The sequence below is a fragment of the Protomyctophum bolini genome, assembly GCF_963924005.1.
Source record: "Protomyctophum bolini genome assembly, chromosome: 17".
NCBI classification, from domain to species: domain Eukaryota; kingdom Metazoa; phylum Chordata; class Actinopteri; order Myctophiformes; family Myctophidae; genus Protomyctophum; species Protomyctophum bolini.
In genome coordinates, this window is record NC_137878.1 from 7,578,932 (window position 1) to 7,596,307 (window position 17,376).

The 17,376-nt window shown below is 42.3% G+C and overlaps 3 protein-coding genes across 3 annotated transcripts in view; all 3 read left to right on the forward strand.

The window, feature by feature from the left end:
- Positions 1-3,406: 3,406 nt before the first annotated feature.
- Positions 3,407-6,143, forward strand: LOC308331883 (homeobox protein Hox-A7-like). Its single transcript, XM_080787410.1, has 2 exons — positions 3,407-4,038; positions 5,024-6,143. Exons 1-2 carry the CDS (start codon positions 3,657-3,659, stop codon positions 5,410-5,412), a joined length of 771 nt encoding a protein of 256 aa, XP_080643536.1. The 5' UTR covers positions 3,407-3,656; the 3' UTR covers positions 5,413-6,143.
- Positions 6,144-7,314: 1,171 nt separating this feature from the next.
- The window catches only part of hoxa3a (homeobox A3a), a 36,928-nt gene continuing 26,866 nt past the window's right edge, over positions 7,315-17,376 (forward strand). The window contains exons 1-2 of the mRNA XM_080787754.1: positions 7,315-7,622; positions 15,034-15,129. The gene's annotated coding sequence lies outside the window, so the exon portion shown is untranslated. The remainder of the gene's footprint in view (positions 7,623-15,033; positions 15,130-17,376) is intronic.
- On the forward strand, positions 11,694-14,274 carry hoxa5a (homeobox A5a). The gene is made up of 2 exons (XM_080787560.1): positions 11,694-12,434; positions 13,192-14,274. The coding sequence occupies exons 1-2, from the start codon at positions 11,732-11,734 to the stop codon at positions 13,440-13,442; spliced, it is 954 nt and encodes a 317-aa protein (XP_080643686.1). The 5' UTR covers positions 11,694-11,731; the 3' UTR covers positions 13,443-14,274.

The window sequence follows — 17,376 nt, forward strand, 5'->3', positions numbered from 1 at the left end:
ACACACATACATACATACATACATACATACATACATACATACATATCTACATGCATACATTTCAGAAGTTTTAGCAGTTTTTAAGGACCCACTTTTAGGCCAGTGCACCAGAGCAAACTCTTGCCTTTTTTCAAACCCTATACCAATTTTAACCAAATACATACATACATACAGCCTTTCAGGACACACTGTGCATGTGTCCTGTAAAGTGTGTGACACACTTGAGAAAATATATACCCATTGGACATATCAAATGCATACATGCGGGCAGTATCAGTCTCTCTCTCTCTCTCTCTTTCTCTCTCTCTCTCTCTCTCTCTCTCTCTCTCTCTCTCTCTCTCTCTCTCTCTCTCTCTCTCTCTCTCTCAATTTTGTTGATGTTTTACCAAAAGTAATGGCTGCATGGCAGGCGCACATATTGCTTTGTGGACATTACGAGGATTAGGCACAAAGATTTGTGCATAATGTGCAACACGCAACACACACGCACACGCACACACATAGAGAGAGAGTGAGATCTTTGGCTATTTCGGAGGTGTGGATTTCGGACTGAGCCGAGCAAGAGCGTCTTGGCAGAGGATGTTGTTAGCTGTATACCGCCATAAAAGACAATTACCGCTATAACCGTTTATGGGGTGCAAAGCGCTGCGAGGCGAGAGGACACAAAACAAGGAAAGACGTCGTGAGCTCCAGACAGCTGAGGCCTGCATGGCTGCCTGAAATAATGTAGTGAATGTATTTCTGCTCCAGCTTATGACACGGAGACCTGTGGCCTCCTCACGCCATCTCATAGCCAGTAGCTGTAGCTAGTTACAACCTGTTTACAAACTGGCATAATCGTTTTAGCCCGTCGTATTTGCAATCCATAATAATCGCATTACCGCATATTGAAATAAAGCCCTACTTGTATTTGAATACTGCATGGTGTAAATGTGACAATATTGCCAGTGCAGCCCGGGACTGTCTTCTTCGTGAACTCTGCGGGCTCCCTTTCATGTCCTTGCATGTTGGGAAGTATGTTTCCAACCGAAAACAGGTTACAAGCGTCAACATAACGCAGGTCTATACTTAACGTTGTAAACGTTCATTTGCGAGCCACCATTGTGTCCTTAATTGTCACAATAGCCTTGGATAAATCAATACACTATTAGGGATATTAGTAAAGTTGTACTTTAGGGAAATTAAGCCTAGTGGTGTTGTGACGCGTCAGGGGACACAGATGGACCCAAACTTCAAAGACTCGACCAGAGACAAGTGCAATAAAACTCCTGGCTCAGCTATACTGTCTGGCATTCCAGTTTTAATGGCTTTATGGCCGTCCAGACACAATTAGGCCGTTTCCAGAATGGCACCCATTTGTTTTTTTTCTCCTCTTTCTGTGGGACTGCACTTAGGACAAAAGGCTCCAGCGGAAATGATAGGCTTTATTGGACTCTCCCGCAACGGTTACGCGCAGGACTCACGGTCATTTCGAGCGACCTCTTTGTCTCTACCTGCCCTGGGAACCTTTCGTCCTCTGTTCCTTCTGCGCCGAGAGCGTTCTAAAGAAGGGGCCATAAAAGCTAACCGCACCACGGCTAGTTTCAAACGCAATAGATCCGGATAACATTCAGACGTCCACTCCAAATCTATTAAGAATCACCCGTCCTTTGCCTATAACAAACAACAATCGCGACTGAATAAACATGTCGTTGTCATTTATGCGTTTTTATTTATTTTATTCCCCCTCCATGCCCTGCTATTCTCTTCCTATGGTATAGGGGTGGGTTTGGGGGGTAGCAGAGGGGAAATCCTTGCGCATTGCACCGTCACCATGCCGCAGTACTCAGGAGCTACCAGGCGATGGCGACAGAGTTCCATAATAGGCCTATCACTCGAATTGGAACGAGTGTAACTCACCTCTCTAGGATAATTAACCCACTCTCGGAACATAACTTTTTAAGAGCCCAACAAAGTGATTTCACACCTCGTCTTTACTTTACAGTCTCTCTGAAGAAGCTCATCATTTGAGACTGTTGCATGGTGGCTAAGTGAAAACCAAAGTAGGCTAAATTGTGTTTACTTTTGTATTGGAAAAACGTTGATTATTCCGCACCTTTCTTCTATTTTAAATGCATTTTTAGTGGGCTATGTTTTTAGGAGGGCGCATAGCATTAACTGGTATTCACCTAAATTGTATTAAGGTCTACTTACATTTTTACAGCTTAAATCAAGCATCCATGTTTAGTGCGTAAACTATAGTCCTCAAAACATTTTGATCAATTGGTCTAAAAATTGTGTAAGTCTAAGGTCATCATTTAAGACAATAAATGGTGAATAATAGTCTATGCTTGAGCTTTATAACCGTCGTGTATTTCATGGTTAATTCTTGCGATCAATAGTTTTAGACCTGCATGTGTATTTTGGTCGGTTCTTGTACATTTTTTACAAGCTAAAATAAGCCTGTTAGTTACAGCCTAAATAAATTATGTTCCAAATAATGTTAGGTAAAGGACTTTATATTAAATAAATATATGTGATAGGCTATAACTGAAATCAATTTGCTCAAATCTACAAATTATATAATGAGAAAAATGTAAATACAAAAGCGAAATAGCCTACACACATTGATGCTGTAGCCTACATAAATATATTAGACCAACACAGCACAAAGCGAAATTGTTAATGCAACTCTAATGCCAGCATTATGGCTTAACATAAGTTGGTTTGAATCATATTGTCACAATGAAATAGGCTGCATTTTTGCCTTTGTTTGTTTTTTGTTCACTTGAAGGAACCCAAATCCCCAAAATATGAAGTTGTATATAGGACTATGAATATTTTAGATTAATTTTGTTATATCGGATTCATGCAATTTCCCTCTGATAAATACATGATATCCGTTGTAGTTTCATATTTTCATACATTGCTGCTCGTCACGTGCATGTTTTGGCACGTATTACGTGGCACGTATTATTTGTAATGGAATGGTACAGGCCTTCACTTATTTTCGTTTAAACTTCCCTTGGCCAGTTGACCTCGCTTAATTGTATCAACGCCTGGCGTGTGCCACATTTCTATTTGCTACTTATATAATTTCATTCTAAAATTGCATTTAGCCTTTAAAAAGGAAAACACAAAAACCACTTTTCGAAATGCATTACCCAAAAGGATAAAGAGAACGGAACTAGCGAAAGGGAAAGACAGAGACGATAGTGGAGACCCAGTGATTTGATTGTAAGTTTAATGAAATCGTTGGTATTGTGAATTTGTGCAGCCCCCCCCCCCCCCCCTTTCTCTCTCTCTCTCTCTCTCTCTCTCTCTCTCTCTCTCTCTCTCTCTCTCTCTCTGTGTGTGTGTGTGTGTGTGTGTGTGTGTGTGTGTGTGTGTGTGTGTGTGTGTGTGTGTGTGTGTGTGTGTGTGTGTGTGTGTGTGTGTGTGTGAGAGAGAGAGAGAGATTCTATTCTGCAGACTGCGCCATAACGAAATCTATGTCCGCGCGGTGATTGGATAACGGCGGTCAACCCTGGAGTCACGTGGTGAGTTCTTTGGTCCTAGGGAAAATGGGGTTTGGTGTAAATCTAGGCTGTATTGCTGTCATATATCACACTACCTCGTAAAAACGACACTGAGGATTCTGGGCCAACATATCAGAGAGAGAGAGAGAGAAAAAAAATATGAGTTCTTATTATGTGGATGGTCTTTTTAGCAAATATACGGCGAGTAGTTCTCTTTTCCCGAACGCAGACCGCGGTTCTTCTTGCACCATTGGACCCGGCGGAGAGGACTATGGGCAGGCTCCCAGCGCCGCAGCTATCGCGCCCTACCCACCACCACCGTCCCTGTCGGGAGTTTACAACGTCAACAGTGCTATGTACCAGAGCCACCCCATGTTTACCGCTGGGTACGGCCAGGGACCGGACGTGCACAGCCTGCACTGCAGCCCATTCGACCACCAGAGCCGTTTGTTCGGCGACAGCTGCAGCCAAACGGGGCCAGGGTCCCTCACCTCGCCGACGGACAAGCACTACCGGATGTACCCCTGGATGAGATCTTCAGGTATTTTCTTAGTACATGTACGGTATCGAAAACGCTCTCGAGTCTTTATACGCATTTTACAAAACATGGGTGGATACTTATATACCTTGGGACCTTAATGGTTCAATTAATTTCGTGAAGCCATTGGTATTGCATGGAAAGAATCGTAAAACTTTTTATTGCGCAAGTAATGAGTTCTGTGGCCATAAATTCATTAGCCCCACCGCTTCTGTAATGTTCATTTCGCAGAGACCTTGCCGCCGGGGTTCTTATACCTGCACTCTTATTACTCTCTTAAGCCTGTTCTCCCCTTTGCGGTTGTAAAAAAGACCAGCCTGTTCATGTTGTGTAAATCAGCTCTCCTGCACTCTGCAGAGCTGCCTTTTTTAATTGGGTCTCTGCACAGCAGTGACTATTGACGTTTTTCCAGAAACCTGTTTGTCCACGTGACGTGACTATATGGCTTTATGCTAAAGCAAAACATATACTGTATATATAGACTCAAACAAGTAGGGTGAATACCATGCAAACAATATGAACTGTATAGACATGTTTCCCCCCGTGAACACTATATAATTGCATTATGGCCTACATATAACGCAGTCGTTTTTATTAGAAAAGCAACACTATGTGTTTCAAAGGAGAGGCAGGCCATATGGCTATCCCAGCATGACTATATACTTAAAAAGGTGCAAGCCCTTGCTATTTCCTCATATGAATTGGGCGTAAATATATAGAACAGAAAATGATGGCTAGACTAAAATAAGCAATACACAATTAAGGTTTCCGATGCAATTTATTTATTATTGGCCTACATTGATACAAATTGCCAGCACGTTAAACAGATATATATAAAACACAATTTACAAGGGTTTCCAAAACATGATAAGGCAGTTATGTTTATTCACAAACACAAATTATACAGACAGCTGTATATAGCATGCCAAAAAAAACAGAGAAAATGGCCATACACACTATATGCAATCTTTCATCATATCTCTCGCAGACCCAAATCGCAAACGCGGACGGCAGACCTATTCCAGGTATCAGACCCTGGAGCTGGAGAAAGAGTTTCACTTCAACCGGTACCTGACCCGCCGGAGGCGCGTGGAGATCGCGCACGCGCTTTGCCTCACGGAGCGTCAGATCAAAATTTGGTTCCAGAACCGGAGGATGAAGTGGAAGAAAGACCACAAGGACGAGGCGACCTCGAACAACACCACTGCGGGCGGGCCACACAACGACGAGGACGAGGCCACTGTCCTCCATGTTCAGGACAGCAGCAGGGACGGTGACTTGGGAATCAACGGCCTGTCCAACAAGGCCGAGGAGGACACCAAGGACAACGGTGTGGAGTCAGGGACAGCTGCCAGTGGACAAGAGAAAGACGTATAGGGCCAATTAATATAAGAAACACTCCATAAATGTTTGTTAAGGTTATATAAAGAATGTATTCAAGACGTGCATCCACATGTAATCGATACACAGCCTCTTCGACCATGCTATTTAGAGCTTCCTTAATTGAAGAAGCGACTACTGAAGGCACTTAACGATATTTAACAGCAAAGCCTCTTTATGTCAGGGATGCCTTTTCCAAATGACATAAAATGGCTATACACACACTTGAAAGGCAACAGTTACTACCTATTGAGACTAGCCTATAATATGTTTTATATGTACAGTGGTGGTAGTCTGTAAGGCTGCACCCAATTACAAAATATTTAGCTAGAATATTTTACCTACAACATTCCTTGACACAAATAATTATAGCCCACTAATGGACAAACACATGTAACCTTAATTTCAGATGATTATTGACCGAGCCAAATATATTAGAGAGGGGATTTAGCCGCAGGCGGTTGTATTTAATAAATAAACTAATACAAAATTCTGCGTGCCTTATTTCGAGTGGTAGGCCTATTATGAAAAGTTAATTTGCCGTTATTTTAGTGAGTTTTAGGCCTACTTGTTTCTGTTTTTGAAATCCTGACTTCAATGTTTCATTGTAGATTTCGAAACATGTAAAACCACTAATATATTAATATTATTTCTGGTGTAGTTTGAATATATATATATATATTGTCTTGAATGTACCAATGACTGAACCATTCCCATTGACACATGTAGCCTACCTCAGATCCCATGAAAGCCCTTGCCTAATGTCTTGTCTGTGATCTATCAGTGATAGCTTGAAGTGATTTGAAGTCTTGTACTGCACTGTAATAATAACAACAATAATAATAGTTATTATTATGTTGATTCATATGGTCTTAAATTTCCACATTTGTTTGTCAATTTCGGCTAATGTCCATCGAAAATGCATGCTCTTATATTTTGATATAGGCTATCATGCATTTTACTAGTTTGAGTCATGTGCGCGCACCCATGTGTGTTCAATAAAAAGCCTTATTTTTATTGAGCCATTTTAGATCAACAGAAACTGTTTCCATGTACACGTGATGTGTAAATAAACATTTCAGAAATAAGCACTTTCTTTTTCTTCTTTCCTTCACCCTCACCCATACACCCAGTAGGAGGGAACAGACATAATTCGATATTATATCATGGCTGAATATATATAAGTTTGAGATATTATTATAGAATAATTTAATGTTATAGGCTATATCTGGCTATATCGGTCCATTTGATTTCAAGGCATTATTTGTTTTTTAACTTGCTATAATACGGTAATAAGATAAGGAATGCATTGGCTTGCTATATGGCATAATAATGTAATATTTAGCAATAACAACAACAATAATAATAAAAAAAGATTGACATTAACCAGGCAGTAGGGCTGCTCATGGTTAGCAAACGGTGAGTTACAACGCGTGAGGAAACGCGTCGAAATCCATTTGACTTTAGGTAAACAGAGGCATTGAGGAATTCGAGCTATGAGAACACTAGATGGGGCAGGCCGCACATAAGGGAAATTACTATGTTGAACTCTGCATGCATTCCCTCTTCCTTCGGTAAGATGGCGTCTCTCTGTGACCTGCCCCCTCTCTCTCTCTCTCTCTCTCTCTCTCTCTCTCTCTCTCTCTCTCTCTCTCTCTCTCTCCCCCCCCCCCCCCCTCCCCTCTCTCTCTCACTGGGTCATAAATCCGTTGTTGTTTATGAAAATTTACAACATAGCAATACAACTTTACGACTCGTCCCGGGTTACGATTGGTCCCAGCTGGTCACATGGCAAGGAGCCGTGAACATGAACTTTTTTATATATAATTTCCAATACCAGAATAGAGCAGCCTTCATTTAACAGTCTTCAGTGTGCTGCCACGCGCACTCATCCTTTCTCCCTACTACCCCGGTAGCCTATACAGTACTGCTGCTATACCTCCATGTTTCTATATACATTCTCCTTCCTTCTGACCTCTGTTTTTTTGTAGTTTTCTTCACCCGGGGACCTCGGCGCATCGTTTTGGTTACATTATTGCCGCTGTCCATGGGTTTTAGTACGAGGAAGGGGATGATCTCGAGGAGCGCGTCACGGACCCGGGAGCTCCCAGCTGCGTCCTGGCTCCGGAGACTGTCCCCCGCCGGTCACCGTGCGCCCGCCGCACCTGCGAGGCAGGTGCATCCTTCACCAAGACGCCGTCACCAAGGTAAGACATGTATAGTCATTTGTGTTCCGCGGGTCCATTTCCCTTTATATCAAAGAGCTGCGGATTAATGGACACAAAAAAAAAACAACGTTTATGAAGTAGGCTATATGACAATACCAAATATATTCAAATACGCATGGAAACATAATGCTTATGAGGAATGCTGGTATTTGCATTGCATGCATGCATGTTGATATTGGCTATAATTTGCATGATGGCCTATATGGGAGGCTTAGAAATTGTGTGACTTGTCGTCTGCAGTGTGTGAGAGACGTGTGTGTACACTCTTCGCTGTGTTCCTCGTGTTGGGATGCACGCTGTCCAGGCTTCATTTGTTTGTTGTTTTAAACGAGGACGAGCTATCGGCTGCATGATTCATTGGGTGGACTGAGGCCAACAAATATGCCCTTTGTCGCCCTCTTGTGGGAAAAAAGTACACATGACGTGGCAGTGGCTGCTGCTCTTTATTATGATTATTATTATTAATAATAATAATAATAATAATAATTATTAATTTGATTTAGTCAATATTTTACAGGCAGTTTAGTCAATACAATGTCATAATATGTTCATAAGATCATACAAATATACATATTATATATACAAATGTTACAGCCGTGGCTGAAGCTTTTTCAAAACAATAACACATAGCTATACACAGATCAAGATAATAAAGACATTCTTAGTGCATCAATTCAAACCGTGTATAACAAACAAATCAAAATTGCTGCTCTGGCCTATATATATACTGCTGCTCATCCTCCCATGCATCTGATTGCCCATGGAGCCTCCCTGCCAATCCCGCAATCAAGGCTGAGTGACTGGCAGCTTGCTCGCTGCACGCAGGTGTGGGAGGCTACAAATAGGACTAGCTGCACTCACTCATTCTGAGTCATTCATGCATGCTTCACCACACTGGCTATTTCCGAGTGCCACCACTCTTTCAGTAAGTGTTTAACGAACATTACACGCAAGTCAACCTGTATCTATCTATATATGCTGGTATTATAGACCAAGTGTTCCAGTTTTGTTCTGCCGGTGTTCTGTTTTCAGCCTATTGACATCTTGTGGTATAAAACATGGCTCTCTTCCATGCATCATTGGATAGGCCTGTATTATGTTTATTTGCGCAGGCCAAAGCTTAATATAAGCCATGCTGGTTAAACAATGTCAGAACTCTCACTCAGAATATTAGATTAGTCATCGTGTGTGTGTGTGTGTGTGTGTGTGTGTGTGTGTGTGTGTGTGTGTGTGTGTGTGTGTGTGTGTGTGTGTGTGTGTGTGTGTGTGTGTGTGTGTGGAGATGGATGACTTATAGGCGATTTATTGATAAATTGAGTAGGCTACAAACAGCATATTATTTGGTTCTATAGTTCCCCAACATTCTAGGTTTCTTATACCAGATATTGTGAATTCGTTCTGTATAGTTAATTCATGAATACAAGAATGTAATCTTTTTTGGAAACGTATATAGCACATATTTTTGTTTTCTGCGATTGTTCTTGGCTTCAAGTTAAATTATGTCTGCTGCTGTAGATAATGGCTTCAAATCGTGATACTGTCCACAGTATGAGGCTAATCCGATCGCCAGCGCCAATATCTATAGCAAAGTAATATGGTGCAGACTGCTTGGTGTTCACACGTTGCATATTGTCTCTAGACGCGCCTGCAGAACATGCCTCTTGCCTTGCCCGGACGTCGCACCAGATGTTGGAAACTATTTGAGCAACCACTAAATCTTTTTTTGTTATTTTCTTCTTTGCACCAACAAGAATCCTTGTGGTTTCCCCCCGCGGCACTTTCTTTATCGGTCTCGCTGGCTCCCTTGGGGCAAATAATTCTCGTGAGAACTTGCTTGCTATTGGTCAGTGATAAATCAGCTGTTTCGGGCCCTGACTATTTCAACACACACTCAGAAGAACCAACGCATTCACAGGCTGCCAGGAACACATGTGAAATTCCAAAGTGTATGGAGTTTATTGAATCACTTCTGGGACTACATGCACACTCAGATGCGGTGGGGCCCAGAATGGGTGATTCTCACCCCTTGGCACACATCTGCGCACAGTAATGCCCTGGCATATATGCCATCCGGTCTATGAACACGGAGCGCCCTGCACATGGACAAGAGCAGACAGAACCGCGAGCAGCTTGCATGCATGCGCCCCTTGGTTGTCAGGAGGTCGGATAAGAGGTGCATGGGTATAGAGCGATGCTTTGCACTGCAGCGATAGCATGGGGGAAGCCGAGGCACAAAGCAGTCCTCGGAAAGAAGCGGTGCCATAAAAATGTCAACGGAGAGAGAGAAGGTTCTGATGGAATGCACTGTGGAAACATTATCTTGGTTTTATATTTAGGCTGTGTCGGTGCTGTGCATATATCTGCTCCGCTTTCAGTTCAGTCAGTCCACCTCTCGCAAACATTTAAGGTTTCACAGACAGGATATATATTCTAATATTCATTATTGTTATACTCCTTTTTAATGTGTGCTCAATTGCGCATCTATACCATACAAATACTATTTTAAGAACATACACTCTCATAGAGTATCAGTATAATACATTAATGATTCCACTATGCAGTCATATGGTCTACTTAATATGATTGTTGTATTTAATATTTGTAGCCAAAATATTAATTCTAGTACAATTGTATTTATTTTACGCATCATTTATATTTGAAATTTGATCGCACTATATCACCAGTAGCCTAGTAGGCCTATAGCTCTCTAGAACAAAGGACGAACTCTGCCGAGCGAAGCCAAATGAAATATATGTTTCCTTCATTCATGTTTCGACGATGTGAGAATGTCTATATTTGATATTATTTTCCAAATTTGAGTAAGTAATTTATATTCATAACACGCTTTAACATATTGCTTCAGCATAGGTCTCGTTTTCGTGAATCAATCATTTAAATCTGTCTTTAAGCTCGCACAAAGTGGAATATTACACATAATTTCCAAAAGCTATATCTTTGCTTTTGAGACAACAGAATGCAGGCCTTTCATGCGTAAAGCGACCAGCATGATAAATATTATTCCAAACTATTGTTGCCTTTTTAAGACAAAAGATGTTGGCCTATATCAGTCATGTTTTCATATACTCTCACAAAGTGCTATAGACTGAATGTATAGAACGTTAAGTGTATATAGGCCTGCTCTGTCGACTGTTTAAAACTGTGCAAAAGCACGTTAAATTCAAAATATAGCTCCTTGCCTCCTTTGGTCTGAGTGAGTGCACATGGACATAAATGATCAAATTTTCATACAGGTTTGTAAACCCCCAATAATGTAATATTTCGCCATATAGACAGTCATGAATATCCGTTCGATTTGTGTTTTATTTTTTATAGACATAAATCTATTTTTTAATCGACGTTTTTATTAATACCACAGCAAATATCCACGAGCTTTCTTTTTTCATGTGGAAAATCACGTATATGAGAATCTCCCCATATGTTCAAGAAGAACCGCAAGCCTATTGATTTAAGTAATTATATGCAAATCTCTGCTCACAATAGCCTGCTTTTTTTGTTTGTTTTCTTGAGGCGTCTGTACACTACGACGAGGAAAGATTGCATTCTCAGCACGTCACTTGTTGTATTGTTTGGGAGCCCATTTTCTTTGCCGCAATGGTCGTTAACCTCTGTATGACCCTGTTTGGAGTCCACGCTCAAATATCGGGCGCAGACAGTGCAGTGCGGCGATTCCGCCAGAGGATGGCGCACGACGACAATTCAAAACATGGCAACTTGGCTGGGAAGAGCCCCTCTCCAAGCGCGCATGGATGCGCGTACCCTTTACATCCCACCCAGATTTCCTCCGTGCACGAGTTTACCTCTGGAGGTCATCAAGCAGGATTTACGACTGGTCAACAAAAGCACGTGATTCTCAGTCGTACCCCATATTTGGGTGTCTACGTAAGAGAGAATCAAGTACATGTCCTACTCATTTCCATAATTCATCATAAATTGTGCAAGGGGTGCTATAGACCGCGCTAAACCATCAAGAGCCACAAATCAAAGCACACACGTTTATTATTTTTTCCCCCCAAAATAAAAAAAGAACAATACCTAACAACAACGAGCAACATTGGAATTGTCAACAAATGAGCTCCTATTTTGTGAACTCATTCTGCGGTCGCTATCCCAATGGCGCGGACTTCCAGTTACATAATTATGGAGACCATAGTTCGGCAAACGAGCAGCAATACAGGGACGCAACAACCATGCATTCCAGCAGGTACGGCTATGGCTACAACGGGATGGACCTCACGGTCGGCCGGGGCGACAACGAGCACTTTGTGGGCAGCGAGCAGCGGACGCAGGGCTTCTCGCCGAACACTCACTCGGCGGCGACAACGTCCTCTGTCGAGCCCGCCAGGTACACGCAGACCGGCGGCGGCGGCAGCAGCAACAACAACACCGCCGGGACCTCCTCGTCTCTCTCCCCTCCACCTGACCCTCTGCCGTGCGCCCCGGTCGCGACGAGCTCGTCTCCGGTCACAGAGTCCCAGCAGTCTCAGCAGCAGCAGCAACAGCAACAGCAGCAACAACACCAACAACACCACCGAGCCATAAAGAACTCCATCGCGAGCCCCGCCTCATGCTCAACCCCGTGCCCGAGTTCGAACGGAGGAGGCGGCGGCACGCTGCTGCTCAACCGGGGGGACTGTGTGTCCAACAACAAGGCGTCCAGCCTGGTGGAAGAGAAGCCCGCGGGAAGCAGCGCACAGACAACTTCCCAAAATGTCAGCGACTCGAGTCAGCCTCAGATATACCCGTGGATGAGGAAACTACACATAAATCACGGTAAAAAAGTCATTTTTTTGGATGATTATACGATCTCGAATCTGCATGTATATAACGTTTTTGTTTTGTTCGTTTTTCTTTGTTTTGTTTAAGTGGCTGACACTGTAAGCTGTGTATAAAGGAGGTGCGCATGCATGTCCTTTTTAGTCGATGTTTGTGTTTTTTTGCCATAAGCAGGGCATAACTGGATTTGACCATTTTAGATATGCCTTAATGAAAACAATAAAAACTAAGTCAAACATGTGCTTTCCATGTAGAGCATAGGTTATATACGTGCCACTGGTTCACCTGTTTGGTGTTATTGCTATTCAAAAGGATCAGGCGCACTAAAAGAATATACCCAAAAAAGCATTAATATAATCGCACTTGAGGTCAAATTATACACAATTATTCTCTGGGTTTGGGGAATATCCACTGTATTGATCAGATTTGACATATTTATATAATCAGTGAAATTGTGATATTCATGTTCATATGCATGCAGTGTGTCTTTGAAAAGGTGTATTTCGAGTTTGTGAATAGGTCAGCAATTCCCTTTTAACTTATTAGACTGTACTTTTTGGCATTCTTGTTGCGTAACGCTTTTAATATGACTGTGCGTAAAGCATGTAACCAAAATATGATGACACACAGTGTCACAGAAAAGTCAAATTTGGCCTAAATACTGGTGCACTCATCTGCAGTGTGTTTGTTTGTTTGCTTGCTTGTTTGTGTGTGTGTGATGTGTGTATGTGTCTGTGTGTCCAACCCTTATCAGAGTTAGCTGGACCGGAGGGGAAGAGGGCGAGGACTGCGTACACACGCTACCAGACCCTGGAGTTGGAGAAGGAGTTTCACTTCAACCGGTACCTGACCCGCAGGCGGCGGATCGAGATAGCTCATGCCCTCTGTCTGTCAGAGAGACAGATCAAAATCTGGTTCCAGAACCGTCGGATGAAGTGGAAAAAAGACAACAAGCTAAAGAGCATGAGCATGGCTGCGGCTGGTGGGGGCGGATATCGGCCTTGATATTGGGTCCACTGTACTGATGAGCACTATGTAAAAAATAATTTAAAAAAAATGAAATAAAAAAAATAAAAAGAATACAAGGATTGTGTTATCTTTCCCCTTCCAAGTATAGGAAAAAAAAGAAAATAAGTGAGAGACTTGTTATGGGAAGTAGCCTAATGGGCATGCAAGCGGGCATCCCACGTGTCCAAAGTGTGACCAGCCCTTCAATTCCGTTATATATATTTCATTTTGTTTTTGACCGCGCTAATGCATAAGTGAACAAAAAAAATGTATTCTGTACAGTTCTGTCTAGATTTAGAAGGAAAGACAATAAATGAAAAATAAATGTTTGTTTAACTTATTTCTTGTTCAGACGGAAAATAAAAAAAAATAAAAGTCAAAGCTTGAAATGTTATACCGCAAATAAACCTGTAAATGTTGTGTAATGCACTCAGAACAAAAGCAACCGAATAAGTTGTGGGTTGGTGAGAGGTTGAGCTGCCTTTGTGTTTAGCCATCGTTTTATATATTATATATATATATATGTATGTAAGTATGTATTTATTTGTTTGTTCGCTGTATTGTATCCAAATTTTCCGATAACTTGCTTCCTATAACGTCGTAGACCATTGAAAAGAGCCTTGTGTGGTTTTTGTGTGCGTTCGTGAACACGTAAAGAAGGGACAGTGGTTCCGACCCAATGATGTATATGTACACAGCCTGTTTTGCGTTGTTCACCTGGCACTGCATCTTAGTAAGCCATGTTTTGTCTTGTTTTCTTATATATTTTTAAGTGGACGACCCCGCCCACGGTGATTCCCATTGCCTATACTAGCTCCATCGTGATAAGCTTTTTGTAAATGTTTTTAAATGACTGGAAATCGAGAAAATACTATAATGATCGGCAATTATAATAAACTTTTTACTGGACGGCAACACTGCATTGTGTGTATGATTGTTGTAAAAACTAAGGAGAAATATATATATATATATATATATATGTGTGCTTTCTTGTGGTGCCTTTTTATAGTGTAAATTGAAAAGGTATATAGAGTTCAACATTTATTTGCCAAGTTAGGCCAAGCAACATGCAGGATAGGCCTATACACTTATATTTGCCCCGTTAAACTATATAACTACGAACATACGAACCTTTCAAAACTCCCTTAACAATCCAAGTCTGTGAATTCAACAGGTAGCCTGAAACAAATGTTGCTTTTACTCACCTTGGTGCGTGCCGTGGACAATAGGGTCCCCTGCCCTTGGACTGTGAGGGGCTCCAGGGGCCGTGCGTCCCCTGTGCTCACAACACACATGATGTACACACACACGCGCTACTCCCAGGGAACCAGTTCGACTTTTTCAAAGCTGTAAACTTTATTTGGCCGGTTCTGGGTCTCTGACATTTGGGTGCTAAATGAATGGGGGTTTTGTCTATGAATTAGATCGTAAAAATCATCCGGAGCGCGGCCAGATAGGCTCACTGGCCATAAACGGTCACGTGGTGGCCATTAAAGTAAGTTTTATGGTTTTGGGGAGTTGACAGTATATTGCACATAACATATAATCGCACTGACGCGCTGGCTTGGTCTGACTCTCTCCTTCGCAGGGTGTAAGTGTTACTTGACCGTTACAGCCCGTCCCCTCGCTCACAACCGCCTCGAGATGGACCGGACGCAGGCGAGGAGAAAGACCACGTCTCGAGGTAAGTTTTCTGGGCAGTCCTGGCTATATAGCCCCTCCGTTCTGGTTCTATACTGCTCGCGTGCCTCAGTCGGAACAGCCGCCTTTGTGTTAAACAGCGTTATGATTGTATTCGCCTTCTCTCTCTGGCTCTCTATATCTATCCGTCCATATTAGTCCATTACGCTAATTTGTCAGTTGTGTAGCGCTGAATAGCACTGGTCTCGGCAGATGTTGCGCAGGGTTGGGTCCGGCTCATGGCTATTTAATTGCTTCCTTCCCCGCGTAACTTGTTTCCCCCTCCATCTGTGGTGTAAGGCATAATCCATTTTTGCATGTTGGATAATTAGCTCTCTGTCCATATCCACCCCCTCAAAACTCTAGTTGCTGTAGTTTTATTGCACGGGAGGATTAACAGACCCAACACAAGCCTCACCATGCATGCAGACATTCTGGGGCGAGCCAAAAAAGTAGCCTAGAGCATGTGTGAATGTAGGGTAGATTCCCCTTGATAAAGCTGTCCGGTTCTATATATACAAACATTACATGTGTAATGTGTGTTTGTTATAGGCCTATTAAGCGGTGTGTTTTCGGTTCATTTTGATATGGTTGGTCGGACTCGGGCTACTGTTGAAAAGTTTCAGATTCGACTGTGAAAAGTTTGCGAGCTGTGTGTGTGTGTGTGTGTGTGTGTGTGTGTGTGTGTGTGTGTGTGTGTGTGTGTGTGTGTGTGTGTGTGTGTGTGTGTGTGTGTGTGTGTGTGTGTGTGTGTGTGTGTGTGTGTGTGTGTGTGTGTGTGTGTGTGTGTGTGTGTGTGTGTGTGTGTGTGTGTGTGTGTGTGCTCCACATGTTGATACGCTAATGACTTTAATAGAACAGGCTATACTTGCACTGTCAAGTAAACACAACATGCGGGGAACAAAAAGCAGCAGGGAAGAGCAGTTGAAAAGGAATTCCGTTTTGTGTCAGCCACGTCATTTCGTGTCGTGGGGTTGTAAAGTTCAGATGACCTCTCAGAAAGTGTCACTCTCGCTTTGGGGTGACCTCTCCTCCTGCTTTGGGGCCGAGGTGCGTACGTGCGTCCGGGACGCGGACGACGTGCAGTCACAAAAACTATATAGTAACAACCTTTTGACATTTACTGTAACTGACGCATACACTGTATCAATTGTTTCCTCTTGGGGGATGTTTTAACTTGTTGCAGTTATGAAGGAAGACCTTATAGACTATAGTTGACTTTGTTCATTGTTTCAATGGTCGTCAATGCATATATAATATGCCTATACTACATTTTAAATGTTTATTGCCTGCCCTAATTGGATATGTATATGCCTATACAATTATACATGTAGGCATTTAGCAGACGCTCTTATAATCCATGGCGATTTACAATACGAAATGTTTGACACATTTTCAGGTTTGTCTGAATTAACTAACTCATGTGAGCTTATGACATGCAGTTCAATATGTTTCGTTTGCTGTAACAAAATATGTCTTTGTTCGTCATGTATTTTAGTCCAACCTGCAACTGCATTGATATACAGACGCGCTGATTTGATTGCCATATCCCAAAAAATGCAATTGCTTCACTGAAACATTTCGAAACGAATTTGAGTGTTATATCAATGGCATTAAAACAAAATGCCACGCAATCGGATGATTTAGATTTAAATTCAGGTCAGACCTGAGGATTAATTGCTCAAAATCCAAATTCGCATAATAGCCAAAAGTTTGCAGGCTGCATTGCTTGGCACATTGATAAGGACTGATCCAAACCATATTGATCATTTCCCCTTGTTTTTCCTCCTCGCAAATGTTGCTATTGTCATGTAAACAAGACACCAATTCAACGAGGTATAGCATTCTCATCCCTTTCTGCAGTTGGTCTTGTAATGTATATAGGCTTGATGGGCCGATCGAAAATACAAGCAAAGTACATTCGATGAAACAATCTGTACTATACTGTTATGTGTGAATTAAGCCACTGCCATCCTTTTTTTTTTAAACGAGAAATGTCTAAATCGCGGGCCCCATATGCTCTGTTCAACCAGCCAGCTGCATAATGCCAGGCCGAGGAAAAGAAGCCATTCCCTGCGCTGCTAAAGGTTCACATGGAGGTCAGCCCCAGCAGAAAGATAAATCTGCATCCTCTCAGAGCCACCAGCAGAGCTCGCTTTAGGCCAAGTTCACTGTCACCCTCCGCCTGTTCACCTTATGAGAGGCAAAACACTATAACACACAATACACACACATAATACACACTGCAATA

What these genes read in the sequence shown, in the direction of transcription:
- LOC308331883 (XM_080787410.1), top strand. Translation starts at nt 3,657, where the DNA reads ATGAGTTCTTATTATGTGGATGGTCTTTTTAGCAAATATACGGCGAGT. An exon ending in CCCCTGGATGAGATCTTCAG is followed by an intron (nt 4,039 to 5,023) that starts GTATTTTCTTAG and finishes TATCTCTCGCAG; the next exon opens with ACCCAAATCGCAAACGCGGA.
- hoxa5a (XM_080787560.1), top strand. Translation starts at nt 11,732, where the DNA reads ATGAGCTCCTATTTTGTGAACTCATTCTGCGGTCGCTATCCCAATGGC. An exon ending in GAAACTACACATAAATCACG is followed by an intron (nt 12,435 to 13,191) that starts GTAAAAAAGTCA and finishes AACCCTTATCAG; the next exon opens with AGTTAGCTGGACCGGAGGGG.